Source organism: Phoxinus phoxinus, assembly GCF_949152265.1.
Source record: "Phoxinus phoxinus genome assembly, chromosome: 22".
Lineage (NCBI taxonomy): Eukaryota > Metazoa > Chordata > Actinopteri > Cypriniformes > Leuciscidae > Phoxinus > Phoxinus phoxinus.
Genome location: NC_136897.1, coordinates 8,691,647 through 8,708,007, shown reverse-complemented (window position 1 = coordinate 8,708,007; position 16,361 = coordinate 8,691,647). Strand labels below are relative to the sequence as shown.

General features: G+C 37.2%; 1 protein-coding gene across 4 annotated transcripts in view; it reads left to right on the top strand.

Moving 5' to 3' along the window:
* The window catches only part of ttll7 (tubulin tyrosine ligase-like family, member 7), a 106,507-nt gene that overhangs the window by 75,778 nt on the left and 14,368 nt on the right, over window positions 1-16,361 (top strand). For all 4 annotated transcript variants that reach the window (XM_079598230.1, XM_079598228.1, XM_079598229.1 and 1 more), the window contains exons 14-16: window positions 4,886-4,972; window positions 8,869-9,031; window positions 12,112-12,437. In XM_079598230.1, coding sequence (XP_079454356.1) covers window positions 4,886-4,972; window positions 8,869-9,031; window positions 12,112-12,437 — 576 coding nt within the window. The remainder of the gene's footprint in view (window positions 1-4,885; window positions 4,973-8,868; window positions 9,032-12,111; window positions 12,438-16,361) is intronic.

Sequence of the window (16,361 nt, the reverse complement as noted above, 5' to 3'; positions counted from 1 at the left end):
AGTAGCAAATGACAATAAATAATAAATTATGTTGGTCATTCGATAAATTCATGGACTTAGGGATAGTTGATGCAAAAATGGAAATTATGTCATCATCAATGAGGTTGGATTTAATCGTTCCATTAATAATGATTACTTTTCAATGTCTTTTTGTCCTTTCTGATGCTTTTTGGTTTTGTTTGCTTGGACTGTCAATGGATATACTGAAATTATAAGGTAATATTCAACAAATCTTTGTGTTCTGAAGATGAACTGAAGTCTTATTGGTTAGAAACGACACAAGGGGGATGACAGATTTAAATTTCTTCAGTAAACTATACTTTCAATTATTAATGTATTACTCTAGTGCAGTAGCTCTCAACCAGGGGGCCTTAGCATGCTTCAAAGGGGGCCGCAGGATGTATTTTTTTATATATAATAATAATACATAAATAAATATAATATATATATATATTAAAATAATAAAAATATATTTTTTTAAATAATATAACGTAAATAAATATAAACACATAATAAACACATGCAATCACAAAATGTTTTATTCTTTTTATAATTCCTTCAATAACTTTTTTTTTAATAAGAAGGAGAATAACACAAAGTCAAGTCAAGTCATCTTAATTTATATAGCGCTTTTAACAATGTAGATTGTTTCAAAGCAGCTTTACAGTGATAAACGTATAGTTTAAGGTAACAGAGATTGTTTTGGCTTCATAGCGGTAGAACATAATTTCTGGAAAGACAAAATAAATTGTGGTTAATTCATATTAATTATTGATAAAAGAGCTCAAAGACTTGTAGAAGCAAGCTAAAATACCATGGTTGCTTCAGCAAATCTGTTTTGATGTAACATTTGCTGTTTGTTGATAATATGAAGTAAAGAAATGTAAGGAAAAAATTGCCACAGGCACATTTTTCCAATGAGCCTGGGTTGATTTCTTTAAAACGCCTAACAAGCTGCGAATAGCTGTGTGCGGGAGAGTACGTTGCTCTGTTGTTGCTTTTCACAACCACAACCAGCACTCAGTAAAAAACACTAACAATGGCAATTTCCAGCACCTCACCGCAACTTATTGTAACACACGTTAACAAAATGAAAACTCCTGTTGAAGATGTGTCCTCTGCATTAGACACACACCCAACTTAAGCTATTTCATATGTCCCCACCATCCCTGCGATAAATGATGCTTAAAGGACAAGTTCGATATTTTACACTTAAAGCAAAAGATGCTTTCCAACAGGTTTTATCGTAGTTTTCCAGCTCTCAACGGAATAATGGGTGTGATGCGTTTGAAAAAAATAGGTCCACAGTTTTACAACGAATGGTAAAACACCTGTTGGAAAGCATCTTTTGCAGCGATTTTTGTGTGAGCATATCAGTGAACACCCCTGACCACTCTGTGAGTTTCACGTCTTTGTAAATGAAAGTTTAATGCGTTTTAGGAAGGATTGTTCCATAGCACCTATGCAGCCATTGTGGAGGTGGGGGGGAAAGCGAAAGAAAAGCAGCATCTGTCCAAATTTTAAACTTAACCGTTCTATTTCATCAGAAACGATCTGAAAACAGGGCTTTTAAGTGTAAAATACCGAAATTGTCCTTTAAGGCCTAAGAATATCCCCAAAATTGACCCAAATAAAGGTAACAAAAACACATTTCATAAACATCTAACGGTAGCAAACACGGGCAAATATTGACACATCACCTGCTGTCAGTGTTGGCTTATTGTGAGCTTTTTTCTCTTCACTCTTCTACTGCCTGAAAAATAAGTCTTACTCTGAATTTGGGGAACAATGGAAGGCGGCGATGAGCAAAAGAACCGAGTTTAATGCACTTAAAATCTCTCTCCATCTGTGCCAGAACAACAGATCAATGCCTGGCTTATTGAGTTACAGCTGGGATAATGTTTCTGCTTGAAAAGCATGCTACATTTGTAATGGATAAACATCAGAGAAACATAAAAAAAATGTTGATTCAGAAGCAGATTCAGAACAATATTGATCAAATTCTTGAGTCTGTCACCAAAATACATTTATTGTTTGTTTATACAGCTGCACGCCTGCACTTTTCTCATCTGAACTACTGTCATTATCCAATCTTGTTTTGTTTGGACTGGATTTATTTGTATGAACCAGTTGACAGACACTAAGGCCCTTTTTAGATTAAAATTTAGTTTTGGATTCAAATCTTAATAATATCTCTCATGTCAAATGACTAAAATATTATTATACACTGAAATATACAAGTTATTTTTGACGTTATTAAATATTAATAAAAATAAAAATGATTGGTATTAAATTGAAAACACCTAACGTGTTTCTGAATTATTTTGATATTTATAAATTAAAATTGCCAAGGTGGTATAATCATCTTGAGTTAGTCATGAAGAAAAAGTCTTTATTAAAGTTGAAAAAAATATGTGAAAGGTGTTACATACAATAATAGACCATACAGATAATGAATACATAACATATATTTATCAAATTATCCTTGCAATGTATGACTACAGTACCCAATTAAATGCACCAATTAGTTAAAATAACATGCAAATCAGATAATTAAAGAGAAAGGCTAACCTTTTATAAACCTCAACAAACTGGTCTGGTTTGGTCATAAGTGTTGGAGTACGTCATGCCGATATCAAAAGAATTGCCTGAGCCCCCCCAGAAGGAAAGTTGTAGAGGCTTATGAGTCTGGGAAGGGATTTAAAGCCCTTTCCAAGATATTTTAAGTCCACTATTGTAGGTAATCTACAAATAATGGTTTCAGACCACTGGTAATCTGTCCAGGCTGGTCTGTTACACCATTCATCCCATGAGCAGAGTGCAAGATGTTTCAGGATGTCTTAAAAGAACTGCAGGGTGTCATCAAGGGACCTGCAGGCAGCTCTAGGAACAGTCAGTGTGAATGTGCTACTGTTGTGGAAGAGAAACACGCTGGATTTATCAAAAGTGTTACACTATAATTGGAATCAGAATTATCAATCATACTAAATCATACTAATAATTAGTTTTACAGTGTTTTAAATTAACTGGTGTTGCTCGCCTGAATCGTTGGTTTTAATTCATAAAATATAAGGGAAAATAAATTGGTCATTTTAGAGTTAGGATTTAGTAATCTGCGATTTGTAATACCATGGAACTTTAATTGTAGAGTCTTTTCTCATGTGAACTGAGCAGTTGCAGTGAACCCATACTTCAAAGTCAACAACAGAGTGCTTTATTTGAAAGAAATGACAAGGAAGAAATGCCGAATAATAGATTATGATGTGTTAAACTCAAAGTGTGGTTCAGATACAGATTCCAGATGGATTCCTGAACTCGAAACACATGGCTTTGATTTATGCCAAGAAATTGTTTAGGTGTCATGCAAAGTACTGTTTTGATTTAGGACTTTTTTCCAGAAATTACTCAATTTGATTACTTATAGTTTGCCCAAGATAATAATGTGTTTAAATAGTTTTGTAATGAAGAGGCCTCACTAAAAAAAAAAAAAAAAAAAAATTTTTCAGATTTTTTTCTGATTTCACACTATTTTTTCTGATTTCACACTAATAGTGTTAGTTTGCATGAGAACAGTTGTATTTTGATTGTTTTAGATTGGTTTTTGATCTTGATCTTTATGTATTTAATATAGTATCGCTTCATAAGGTCAGTTAGAACATCCATTATTTAATCTAAAGAATTTGATTTAAAAATATACATTTCATTGGTTAAAAATAAACAATATATGATCAATATGCAAACAGATGGATTTTGATTGTTAAAAATAATCACCAAATATATAATCAATATGCACTAATAAATCAACACATAGTAATATACAATTAATCCGATATACAGTCATTCAAAGTTTTTACTCAATTCAGTGAAATGACTCATGGAAATGAATTATACTTACCAGGTACTACTATTGAAGCTTAAATGATGCCATTAAAACCTCTCTGTCTTAGCTCTCTCATACTCGCAAGTCACAAAACAAGGAGGGATAGTAAATCTAGTGTAATTCGCTTTTTTAAAGCTGCAGTCCGTCGTTTTTCCTCTTTGTCGCCATCTCTGTTCGAAATCTGCAATTGCAGTTATTCGCGGAATTATTAACTGTGCGTGGGTAGTAAATCGGCATGAAACAGCGCGGATGAACACAATGTATTGAGGAGAACCTGTCGCGTCGCTGTGGATACTGTACTGTCATCAGCAATCTCAGAGTATACTTTTTGAAAGTGTATAACCAACATCCTTATTTTAGCATGGGCTCGGTTGCAGTCTCTTTTTTTCTGTAGCCACTCTGAAGTCCGAAGTCTTTTGGGTTTTACAACTGGTGAATCTCCTGTTGTCACTGGTGATTGTCGCTTTAAACTTTCGGGATTCGCCATACCAAGTGCTAAGCTAAATCTCCACCATCATCCACACACGCTATATAGCCGACTAGCCGGGACTCATTCTCTATGTGTACAGAAGTGACGTAATGACGCAAAGACATGCTCGAAATTCCCGCGGAAATCCACCAGTACCACTGGAATTAAAATCATTATTACAAGCTTACCGTTTTGAATCGAGGTAAGGCAAGCAGATAGTTTTGAACACTGGCTGGTTAAGTTTGTCGTCAAAAATGTCTTTTTTGATATTTTTAAACACAAAAAAGTGCCGGACTGCAGCTTTAAATAAATATACTGGACAAATTCACAACGTTGCTTAACTTTTTATTGCCCACAGCAATCATAATCCACTGCAGTTCTTCAAACCAAGTATTTGAGGAAATTGGCCTTATACTTATTTTCTCCTGACTTTCAGTTAAATCACCAGTGAGGTGCAAAAACGTGTTCATATCAAGACAATTCTTATGTGAAAAACAAAGACAATCTTATGCATTTGTTTGTGACTTGTTCTGCAGGAGGAAGATATCCTAGACCTCCTGGAGCAGTGTGAACTGGATGATGAGAAACTGTTGGGAAAAACCTCTAAACAGAAAGGTTCTAAGGTACGTAGTCACAAGATGTAGATAAACTTACTTTTTTAATCTAAAGAAACTTAAAGTAATTACATTTGCCAACTATATTTACTATGTACGTTGTATTTATTTTTTTACATGGCAAATGCTTTTATCCTAAGCAAGTTGCATTGCATTGAAGGTATACATCTTTTCAGTTCATGCATTCCTTGGAAATCAAAACCATGACCATGGCAATGCTTTCATCATGCTCTACTGTTTGAGCTACAGGAATGCTTTGTGTACTTTTATGAGGTAAAAAAAAGGAATAGTTGAAAATTCTGTCATCTTTTACTAGCCCTCAAGTTGTTTCAAACCTGTATGAATGTATTTCTTCTGCTGAACACAAAGTAAGATATTTTGAAGAATTTCAGTAACCAAACAGTTGATGAAACCCCATTGACTTCCATAGTAGGAAAAAAAATATTTTGAAGTCAATGGGGTCCATCAACTGTTCAGTTACCGACATTCTTCGAAATATCTTCCTTTGTGTTCAGCAGAAGAAAGACATTCATACAGGTTTGAAACAACTTGAGGGTGAGTAAATTATGCCAGCATTTTCATTTTAAAGTGAACTATTCCTTTAAAGGAGAACTTGGCAACTTAACTTAATTTTTAACTTAATAAAACTGTCTAGAAATCATTTGGATGGTTAAACAACCTGTTCTGGTGATATTGGTGACTTTCCCCGCTCCCCCCAGCGTTGCCAGGCGGAAAACCAACCTTGCAACTTGGGGACTACCGTCCCGGCAAGATAGAAATTGGAAGTCTCTTGAGAGGCGAGAACGAGAACAAGAAGGAGCGAGAAATGTGAACTGCTTTATGGTTAATAACAGAATACAAAATGTACTTGTCAATGTTCTATGATAATGTGTATGATGTATTACCCACCTCGGTAGACATAGCTCCACACGATAAAGTTGGATTGCTCCGATCATAACAAATGCACATGAGCAGCGGTTGAAAGAGGGAGGAGGGTGCCGCAAGTGAGTTTTTTACGACAGTGTTGTAAAATATACGCCCCACAGCTGTAGGGGGAGCTCGTGGGGAAAACATGCGACAACAAAAGTGAAAATCAGCGAAGAAATGACTAGAGTTGCCGAGTTCTGCTTTAAGAGTCAATGAACTGTGTATCCCATCATAATTATGTCTAACATAATCAAATGCAAAATGGTTTCATAATACAATACTCTCAATTATGAAAAGAAGTATGAAGTGCAGTATAGTTTACTGCAAAATATATACAAGTAGTTTGAGAATGTTGGGAGACTAATTTGATTACGTCATTCGCAATGATGATCTCTTTTACCACAGTTCTTATTACTTTTACGGTTCTCTGATTGGTGGAATCACACTGACTTCTGATTTTTACAAAAGTGCACCGCCCAGCAAAGGCAATAACTACATCAACACTGGAACTGAAAATGTAGTTTTTTGATTGAGTTTTCATGCTCCGTTTTCTCTTAATCTGACTGCAGTTGAGCACTGTCTGTCACTGGACAGATCATAGTCTAAGCAACCAATTCAAAACTTCACAAAATAAGTAGTTAATTTGTACGGCAGCCTATGCTATTGCTATCTCAGAGCTCATAATAGGTCTGTCTTGAAAATTTTCTTTACAATTCTATGTATAGATGGAGAAAATGTATGGGATAATTACTTTCGGTTAGACTGGGTAAACCCAGCCTGATCTGCTGGCGATTTGATTTTGCCCTGCAGCTCAGGCTGGAAACATGTACATTCTTTTATCCTGCTTCAGTTAGAATTTTGCGGGGACCAATCACAAACTGTCTTATCCACCTGGCGCGCTATAGAGTTCGGGATCGTTTCGTCACGTCGCAAAGGGATTGTGGGAATCACGGTTTGGAAGTAGATGTACTGTATAGTAGGCAGTAGGTAATTCAAATTGTAACGTTGGTCATTTGATAATATTAGGTTTAATTTAGGTTAATTTAATGAAAAAGGGTTCAGTATTGCTGTATTGTGAACTGCTGTAATCGGTCTCACGATCGACAGGGCAAGCGCCTCATAAATCATGTTAGTTTTCACCATTTTCCTACTTGGAAAAAAACACAAGGAGACTAGGTGTCTGAAATTACAAAGAGGTGTCGGATGGCTTGGGTCGCTGCCGTACGGAGGAAAACCATAACATTTAAATCAATGAATACAATTTCATTTGAAAGTATGTAAAGTATGATGTAACTGAAGTATTTATTTTGGTGTACGGTGGGTTGTGTCTGAGGTGAATATTATATTATTATACCGTCAATATTATACGGGATTACAGAACTACCGGACTACTGGATTATTGCACGTATGACAGGTGAGTGTCACCACTGATGCTTGGTTAACGTTAACGTTGCCTTAGTGCGAACGATTGTTTTCCCCGCGTTTACTTTGTAGATCTGCAGATCTTGCACCCATCCATTTGTGAACTGCAGGTGATCCTCCAGTGACTTGAAGTTTTTTTAATTGGTCGGAGGTGTAAGCGCTCACTCCACAGACCGGTTAGGAGAAAATATCAGGGAAACTGAGACTTGGTAAATTTTCTTGTATTACACCATACTCTGTTCATAGGGATCGATTCTGCCTATATTTTTTTAAGTAACGTTAGCGTTGTTTGGCTTCATTATTAAGTTTGTCAGTATACGGTATAGCCAACTTTTTTTGTCACGGTCCATAACTCTATCTCGGTGCCGGTGGAGGCCGGCCGGCTACGCTATTAAATTATTCCAAACCGGCCTTTGTGTTGCCTCTAAAATGGCCGCCGTTACCCACAATGCACCGTTCCATAACGGAACCATCTACGCCCAAGCTCTATAGGCGGATCCAATACAATTCATTTTAACCTCTCGACGATGCTCAATGGCTTCTTTTTGATTTAGCAAACAAATCGTTGACACGTTTCCTCCGTGGAGTTTTCGCGTCACTCTGCAAAGTAGCCTACGTCACCCGGATCATTGGTCTGATTGGTTGAACGACTATCCAATTGCGTACAGAGTAATTTGAACTATGCCCGTTGATCTTGTGCAGTAGAAAATACATAGCAGACTCCCCAGACCAATGTTCAATCTTAAAAGATTAAGCTTGGTCTGGTGATAGCCAGGCTAACTTGCGGTACCTGACTATCTGATCTAAAATGTCACAATGCAAAGTATAATTCCCATTCATTAAATGAAATAGTTTTCATGACATTTGCTAATAGAGATGTTACAGACAGTTACAGGCACTGTTTGGCATGATATGATATTAATTGGTTCTTGATATTAATTGGTTCTAATTGGTTCTTGACATGATATTAATTTTGACTTTTGGTTTCATTTCGGCAGTATCTGTTCTGATGGATTGGAACACTCTTAACAGTGGCATTACGGGGCCATTTGGAATAATCTGACATGGCAGAAATCAAGCAATTTAAATAGTCCCAAGCAGTTCCTCTTAAAAAACGCAGGAACTCTCTGCCTTCTTTCAAAACTCTGTTGGAGATTACATTCAAAGTGTTAATTTAGACAGACCTTTGAGCCAAATTGAAGTTGAAAAGGTGAAATTAGTGCATTCAGGAAGCTAATAGTCAGTGCATCCCAAGTGTTGGACATATATTCAATTCGTTGTTCAATACTTCTTGAAGGACATAATAGATTAGTTCCCCTGACATACAATGCATGTGTTTCAGACCAAATGAACATGTTTCTGCTGTGACATTAATCAAGACTTCAAGAAAATCAAGACAGGGTTCGCCAGGCATGCACCACCGCCGCCCTTACATTCTTTCAATAGTGGCAAGTGTTAATTGGTCTCGAGCTGAAAGCTGCAGAACTGACATTTTTCCAGGATCTTCTCTCATCATCTCTCCCCACGGATGTGTTTATGTGATTGTTTGCCTGTAGGTCCTGTCATCCATGCCTGAGAGCAGCCCGACACCCAGAGGGCACAGAGACCCTGAAGACTCTTCGGCCAGCTGCAGCGACAGCAGCTCTGGTTCTGACGCTGATGGAGAAGATGAGAGTAGCAGCATCACGCAGGAGAAACTCAATCGCCCCGAACGCTCCAGTGAGTTCCTCCCCTTGGGCCTGTGAAAGAAAGTGCTCTGGGAACCTCTATTAGGTCCTTTCCACAGAAATGGTGCTGGTTCTCTTTTTCCCGAAATGGTTCCAGTGCAATCAATATGGTTCCATAAGTCAGGGTAATGTAAAGTTTAAAATTCACGCATGACATAAAGTTCTCAGCAGACAACAACAGTTCTGATGGAAATGCAATACAAAAATAGATTGCTGTCATGATAATAAAAAATCTGTTTACACAGGAAACTGCAGAGTCAATGCAGAGATGTGCACACGCGTCTTGGAGACGTTGCCGCAGTTCTTCTGGATTTAGTCTGTCTCAGTTTTTTTTCTGTTTCTTCATGTAATCACAGATAGTCTCGATGATGGTGATATCAGATCTCCGTGTGGAGCACCGGCTGTTGTCAGACTGCTTGTACATACAAAAATCCCACTGGATTATTACATTTAATGGCAAAATTAATGTTTGGAAATGTAAATGATATTTCCTACTGCCACACTAGAGCAAAAGAGATCAATTACTTGCTTAAAAATGTTTTTTGGGGTAAAAATATTAACGTGGCTAAGACTTTTTTAGGATTCAAGTTCAAAAGAACACCATTTAATTGATTTGAAATAGAACTTTTTTTGCAATAATATAAAAGTCTGTACTGTCACTTTTGATCAATTTAATGCATCCCTGCTGAATATTAATTTCTTACAAAAAATATGACCCTTAACTTATTTGTTATGGCTTTTGACTTTAGCATCAAAAGCAGCAAAACAATCAAATCGTTTTGATACATTTACAATAATTAATTAATTACAAAATGAATGTACAAATCTTTTTGTTTTGATAACATAAAATGAAACATCCCCCAAAAATGTAATTTCTCTATATTTTTCCATCACACGCTGCGTTTGATGCAGCTGTTAGAAGTTAATTAATTTGATTGCAATCCATTTACAGATGATTGCAAATAAAATAATTTCATTTTAGCATCATTTGAACGTGCTTCACAGTTGCATCAAACGTTTCCAGCGTAGAAAACTTGAATGATTGTAATGGGAGTGATCTAGTTTTGTTTTGCGTCAGCCTTGCCAGACTGAGTTGTTGTTTTGAGAACTTTACTTGATCTCACTAATGGACTTCTGACGTTATCTGTTCCCAGTTTTAGTCCAGGTTTTAGGGGTCTGCTCGGTGGAAAAGCTATTTATCACCTGTGGGCTGGGACTATTAGGGTAGACTTGGAGGTTCAGGGATGTTTTGCTGCTGAGCTGCTTTTATATGTGCTATCTGTCCCTCGATGGTTTCCAGATGACTGCGAGAGCTGCTTATGGCTTAAACTTTTAAGCAGCCTTTTGTCTAGCCAGACATATTAAATCTTCAGTGCCGTTTGCAGAGCCTGAGCTAAATTACAGATGTAAATCTACTATAATGCATTTGTTTACCTAATTAATACATGAAACAGAGAAAATCCATCTTTTTTAATTAGGGTCACAGTATTCGCTGGCCCAGTGCTGTGGCTCTTAATTTGACTGGCTGACTGCGGCAGGTGATGTGGTGAGAGGTCCCCCGGCTCTCATGCCATGCAGCTTTAATGAGCTTTTCTGATGTTTCAGTCCGCTGGTTTAAAGGGAGACCGGTCGCTCAGCTTGGGGAAAGCTCAGGTTGGGTATAAGTTCAGAGAAGCACTTCTGGCGTACCTTGAAAACTGTGCAAACAAGCCTGGAAAAATGTTTGTGTTTCACAGTAGAGCTTTTTTAGAAGCGTAGTGTTCCTTGGGGTCCAGCATCTCAAGCATCTATCATCTGTCTGTCTGTCTGTCTGTCTGTCTGTTTGGAAGCTGCTCTCACTATTACTATTACATGCATGTTTTATTAGCATGGTTCAAAGCAGCCTCTGTTTTTACAAGTATGGTTAAAAAAAATAGTTTTAATACATTTTAAGTTTTACAGTAAAAGTTTCAAAACTTCAGCAAATGTTTGTCCACTTCAGAAACTCAAGTTGTTGCCATTGCTTATTTTTTAAGAGGTGTTTTAGACAATAATTATTATTATATTATATAATATTATATTGTATTGTATTGTATTGTATTATTTATATATATATATATATATATATATATATATATATATATATATATATATATATATATATATATATCAAACTATGTTGTGGGAACAGGGTTGAATGATTGAGCTTGAATTCATTCAAATCTACAATTTGTATTAAAAAAACATGATTTTCACTTCCCACCATGCACTGTGCAGGTTGTTCAGGGTTGTGCACAAAATATGTGACACAGCTAAATATAATAATTTTGATAATTAAAATAAGGTATTAATTAACAATACTTTTTACACAATTATTTTAACAGCTTATGTCAAAATTGTTTTGTTTGATTGTTTAGATACAGGCAAAAATGTAATAGGCAGTATTTAGAAAGTGTCCAACAGTGATATGACAGGCAAAAAATATGCATTTTATGTTAGATAATAGTTTGCAATAGTTCAATAATGGAAAACCAGTTTGTATCCTATTTTGGAAAGTGCCATAGATTGTGCAGTTTATTGATTATTCGTGCCTGACACAGTTGAAGCCATGACTTTTCCATTAGCCACTAAAAGTGGGACAAAGAAGCAAGCTGACAGGTTTATTTGGTGTGCAGGGGGTCACTGGTGATTGGGTTGCTGCCGGAGGGGGCATTAGGCCATTCTGGGGTGACATTGTTTGCCCCCTTCGCCCCACACTACCCTGAGGCCATCTGCGATTTTCCGAGCTAAGCTGCTATAATACCGCTTTTGGCAACTTCTTCCCTCAAGATTCACGGATGAAGCGGCCATGCCGTTGGCCAGTTCACAAACTGGAGGTCATTCAAAATAGATAGATTTGCTGTATGTGCGTTTCAATTCGCTGTCCACCCTGAGTTGGAAACCTGACAAGCCTGCAGGATGATCACATGGTGCAGTGATTACGTTTTTTTTAACGGATTTCAGATGTTTGACTTAATTTCCTTGGTGATCCAGGAGGGTGTGTGAATGTATGCGTCTTAAATTGAAGTCAAATGCTTTGGTTCTTTGTTTTAGGTCGCGTTCATTGGAAACCTGCCCCTAAACCAATACGAGGTCCTTCCTGCTCCCCCAATCTTTCTGGGCTCATCCGCCGCTCCATGTCCTGTCCACGCTCCATATCCTCTCTGACTGCGCAGTCCCCTACCAACGAGACCAGACAGCCGAAAACAGCCACTCACATGGCTAATGCATCGCCTGCAGCCGCTCAAACAGCAGCCGCCATGACGCAGATGACCCCAAGTCGACCCCACTCAGCATCTCGGTCCCATTCGCTCAGTCGCAACAGTTCCACAAACAGAGTTGCACACAGCAACAGCCTAGGTGCCATTCATCCCAATACGGCAAGTATCGGTTCTCTCTGTCACACATAGGGAATTTTATTATTTTTATTATATTGCTCATTCTATGTATACAGTATATGTGCTGCAAAATATCCCTGTCAAAAGATTACATTGATCTAAATTTGCAGTATACAACTAGAGTGGTATTAAGTATATAATAATAAAGCAAGGACCTGCACTGACCTGACCTAACCTGACCTTCCATTTCCAACTTGATGAATGAACCAGAAGTTCAAGGGTTAGTTTACACCCAAAGAAAAAACATATTTTGCATAAAGAAAATGAACCTGATTTTAGATTTGTTGCATTGTGACATTATATTCATGACGGTTAAGCACATTTTCCCCTAAATTCCCAAATTTCTGGCTTTCCGTGTTTTCACTGTTATACGGTAGGGGGCGCTATTACGCATCTTCTGAAAGAGTAATAAATCTCCTGATCAAACCACAAGGCGAAGAAAAAGCAGAAACAAGTGATAGATATGTAATCATATGCATGTAAAATAACAAGACCATCAACATTAAACCACATATAAATCAAAACTTCCTAACGTTACCGAATGAAATGTCAAATCCAGGACGAGTATAGCTCTGTGCAAGCTGTGTTGCAAGGGATGTTGATGGACTCGATTTTATCCATCTATTTTTTGATCATCTTTCTGAATCCCATCCAGACGTCGATAAAAATTATAAAAAATGCTGGGGGTGGCTGGCTTTTTTTTTTAACGCTATCGGGCAAAGAGTTAACGTGCTGATTTAAATACAGTATTACATGAGTTCTAATAAAATTCACCATTGAGAATAAATAAATAAAAAACTAACAAATTAAATATGCACACACTGAAATAACGATAATTTAGAAATAATGATAATATTGTGGATAAATGTGACCTGGGTATTTCATGATTGTTTTCACATATTTAAATGTTTTAATGCCTTAATATTTAGTTGGACTGACTAAAGTTAAGACATGTTTACATGCAAATTGCAACATTCTGTAACATGTTTTTTTCTCCCTAAACGGTTTCTCTATAGCAAAGGGTACATAGTTTGCATAGTTGACATAGCTACACAGTTACATGGGAAATATGTGAAAAAGTTAAATGGGAAATATGTGGAAATTTGTCATTTTAGACACTGCTATAGACACTACTGTGGACTGTGTATGCAGTATACAGTAAGCATTACTCTAGTATTTAATTCTGAACAGACATATCACGAACACATCTATCTTTTTCTTTACCCTAGATGTCCTCTAGAGAGTCTGAACAGATGTTCACAAAGATGGCTGATTTAGAGAAGATCTGGCAACACACCACCTGTAAAAATGAAAAATATAATTTTCCCATTGCTGTCCTGAATCATTCCAATCCATCAAACAATAGAGATTCAACACACACACACACACACACACACACACACACACACACACACACACACACACACACACACACACACACACACACACACACACACACACACACACACACACACACACAGAGTCAAGCTGTGTTTTCATACTGTGATAGTTTCTTCTCATTTTCACACTCCTATATCTACTCTCGTTCCCTCACTCTCTCTGGGCATACCTTAGAGAGGAAAATTTGTCATATTGTGGAAAAATTGGGAGTGTGAAGCTAAATTGGGACTGTATTTACGGGCACATTCATCTCGTGAATATCAGCACTCCCCCTTGTTCAAACTCTCATTAAGGAATATTAATCAGGAAAAACAGCACACACACTTATGCACTGTTTAATAAGACTTTAAATTGTGTTTAGCAAGATGGACTACTACATACTCTTTTCAGAGTAATTGTATATAGGATGCATGATCATCAAGTTAATAAGGCTTCATTTCTAATAATGGAACCTGTTTAATTAGGATTTGCACTCTTTCCTCAAAACTAATTTTGTGCTGTGTTTGTAGAACTCTAATAAGCCTCCATAGACTACTTTCAGTTTTTGGAATTTTTTGCTCAGTATATGAAGCATTGAATGTGGTAAATCTTATGAAAACATGCCTGGGTTATATGGTACCTTACAAAACGTACAGATTTTTCTTAAGCACAAATTAGTGCTGTCAAATAGAGTAATTGTGATTAATCGCATATAACATAAAAGTTTTGTGTTTATATAATACAGTGGGGAGAACAAGTATTTGATACACTGCTGATTTTGCAGGTTTTCCCACTTACAAAGCATGTAGAGGTCTGTAATTTTTATCATAGGTACTCTTCAACTGTGAGTGACGGAATCTAAAACACATTGTATGATTTTTAAGTAATTCATTTGCATTTTATTGCTTGACATAAGTATGTGATACATCAGAAAAACTTAATATTTGATACAGAAACCTTTGTTTGCAATTACAGAGATCATACATTTCCTGTAGTTCTTGACCAGGTTTGCTCACACTGCAGCGGGGATTTTGGCCCACTCCTCCATACAGACCTTCTCCAGATCCTTCAGGTTTCGGGGCTGTCGCTGGGCAATACGGACTTTCAGCTCCCTCCAAAGATTTTCTATTGGGTTCAGGTCTGGAGACTGCATGACCTTGAGATGCTTCTTACGGAGCCACTCCTTAGTTGCCCTGGCTGTGTGTTTCGGGTCATTGTCATGCTGGAAGACTCAGCCACGACCCACTTCAATGCTCTTACTGAGGGAAGGAGGTTGTTGGCCAAGATCTCACGATACATGGCCCCATCCATCCTCCCCTCAATACGGTGTAGTCGTCCTGTCCCCTTTGCAGAAAAGCATCCCCAAAGAATGATGTTTCCACCTCCATGCTTCACGGTTGGGATGGTGTTCTTGGGGTTGTACTCATCCTTCTTCTTCCTCCAAACACGGCGAGTGGAGATTATACCAAAAAGCTTTAAACCACATGACCTTCTCCCATTCCTCCTCTGGATCATCCAGATGGTCATTGGCAAACTTCAGACGGGCCTGGACATGCGCTGGCTTGAGCAGGGGGACCTTGCGTGCACTGCAGGATTTTAATCCATGACAGCGTAGTGTGTTACTAATGGTTTTCTTTGAGAGTGTGGTCCCAGCTCTCTTCAGGTCATTGACCAGGTCCTGCCGTGTAATTCTGGGCTGATCCCTCACCTTCCTCATGATCATTGATGCCCCACGAGGTGAGATCTTGCATGGTGCCCCAGACGGAGGGAGATTGCCCGTCATCTTGAACTTCTTTCATTTTCTAATAATTGCGCCAACAGTTGTTGCCTTCTCACCAGCCTATTGTCCTGTAGCCCATCCCAGCCTTGTGCAGGTCCAAAGGTGTGTGTGTGTGTGTGTGTGTGAGAGAGTGTGGTCTTGTTTATGTGATTTATGAGGACTTAAACGTGGTTTATGACCTCATAAATTCCTCATAATTCAAATAGCTTAAAAAAACATAAAAAAGTGTGTGTGTGTGTGTGTGTGTGTGTGTGTGTGCGTATATACAGTATACATATAATATATATAAAAGCTTGTGTTTATATTTATATATGAAGAGTTCAGATGCAAAAGCCTCTAAGTGCCTTCTGAAATTTTCTTCTAGAATGATACTTTTTATCAATCTTGTATATTTAAGTTCAGTAATTTCACTTAAATTACAATTAATAGGTAATTTTCATTGCCATTTAAGTGAAATTACTGAAAAAAAAAAAATATATATATAAAATAAACACAAGCTTTTATGTTAGATTCGATTAATTGATTTGACAGCACTAAATACATATAGATTCATTAGAATGCTACATTAATATTAATTTATATTCTACGCTAAAAACTGATAACCTGGTTACCCTGAGCTATTACTACCGGATTCAACCCCTTCATTTATATTTGTTTGTGTAATCAAATATGTTTAGGTTAATTCAGGGATTTTAAATAGTATTTTTTACTTAAATTGAATCAATTAGATGTTATCACATGAAGCC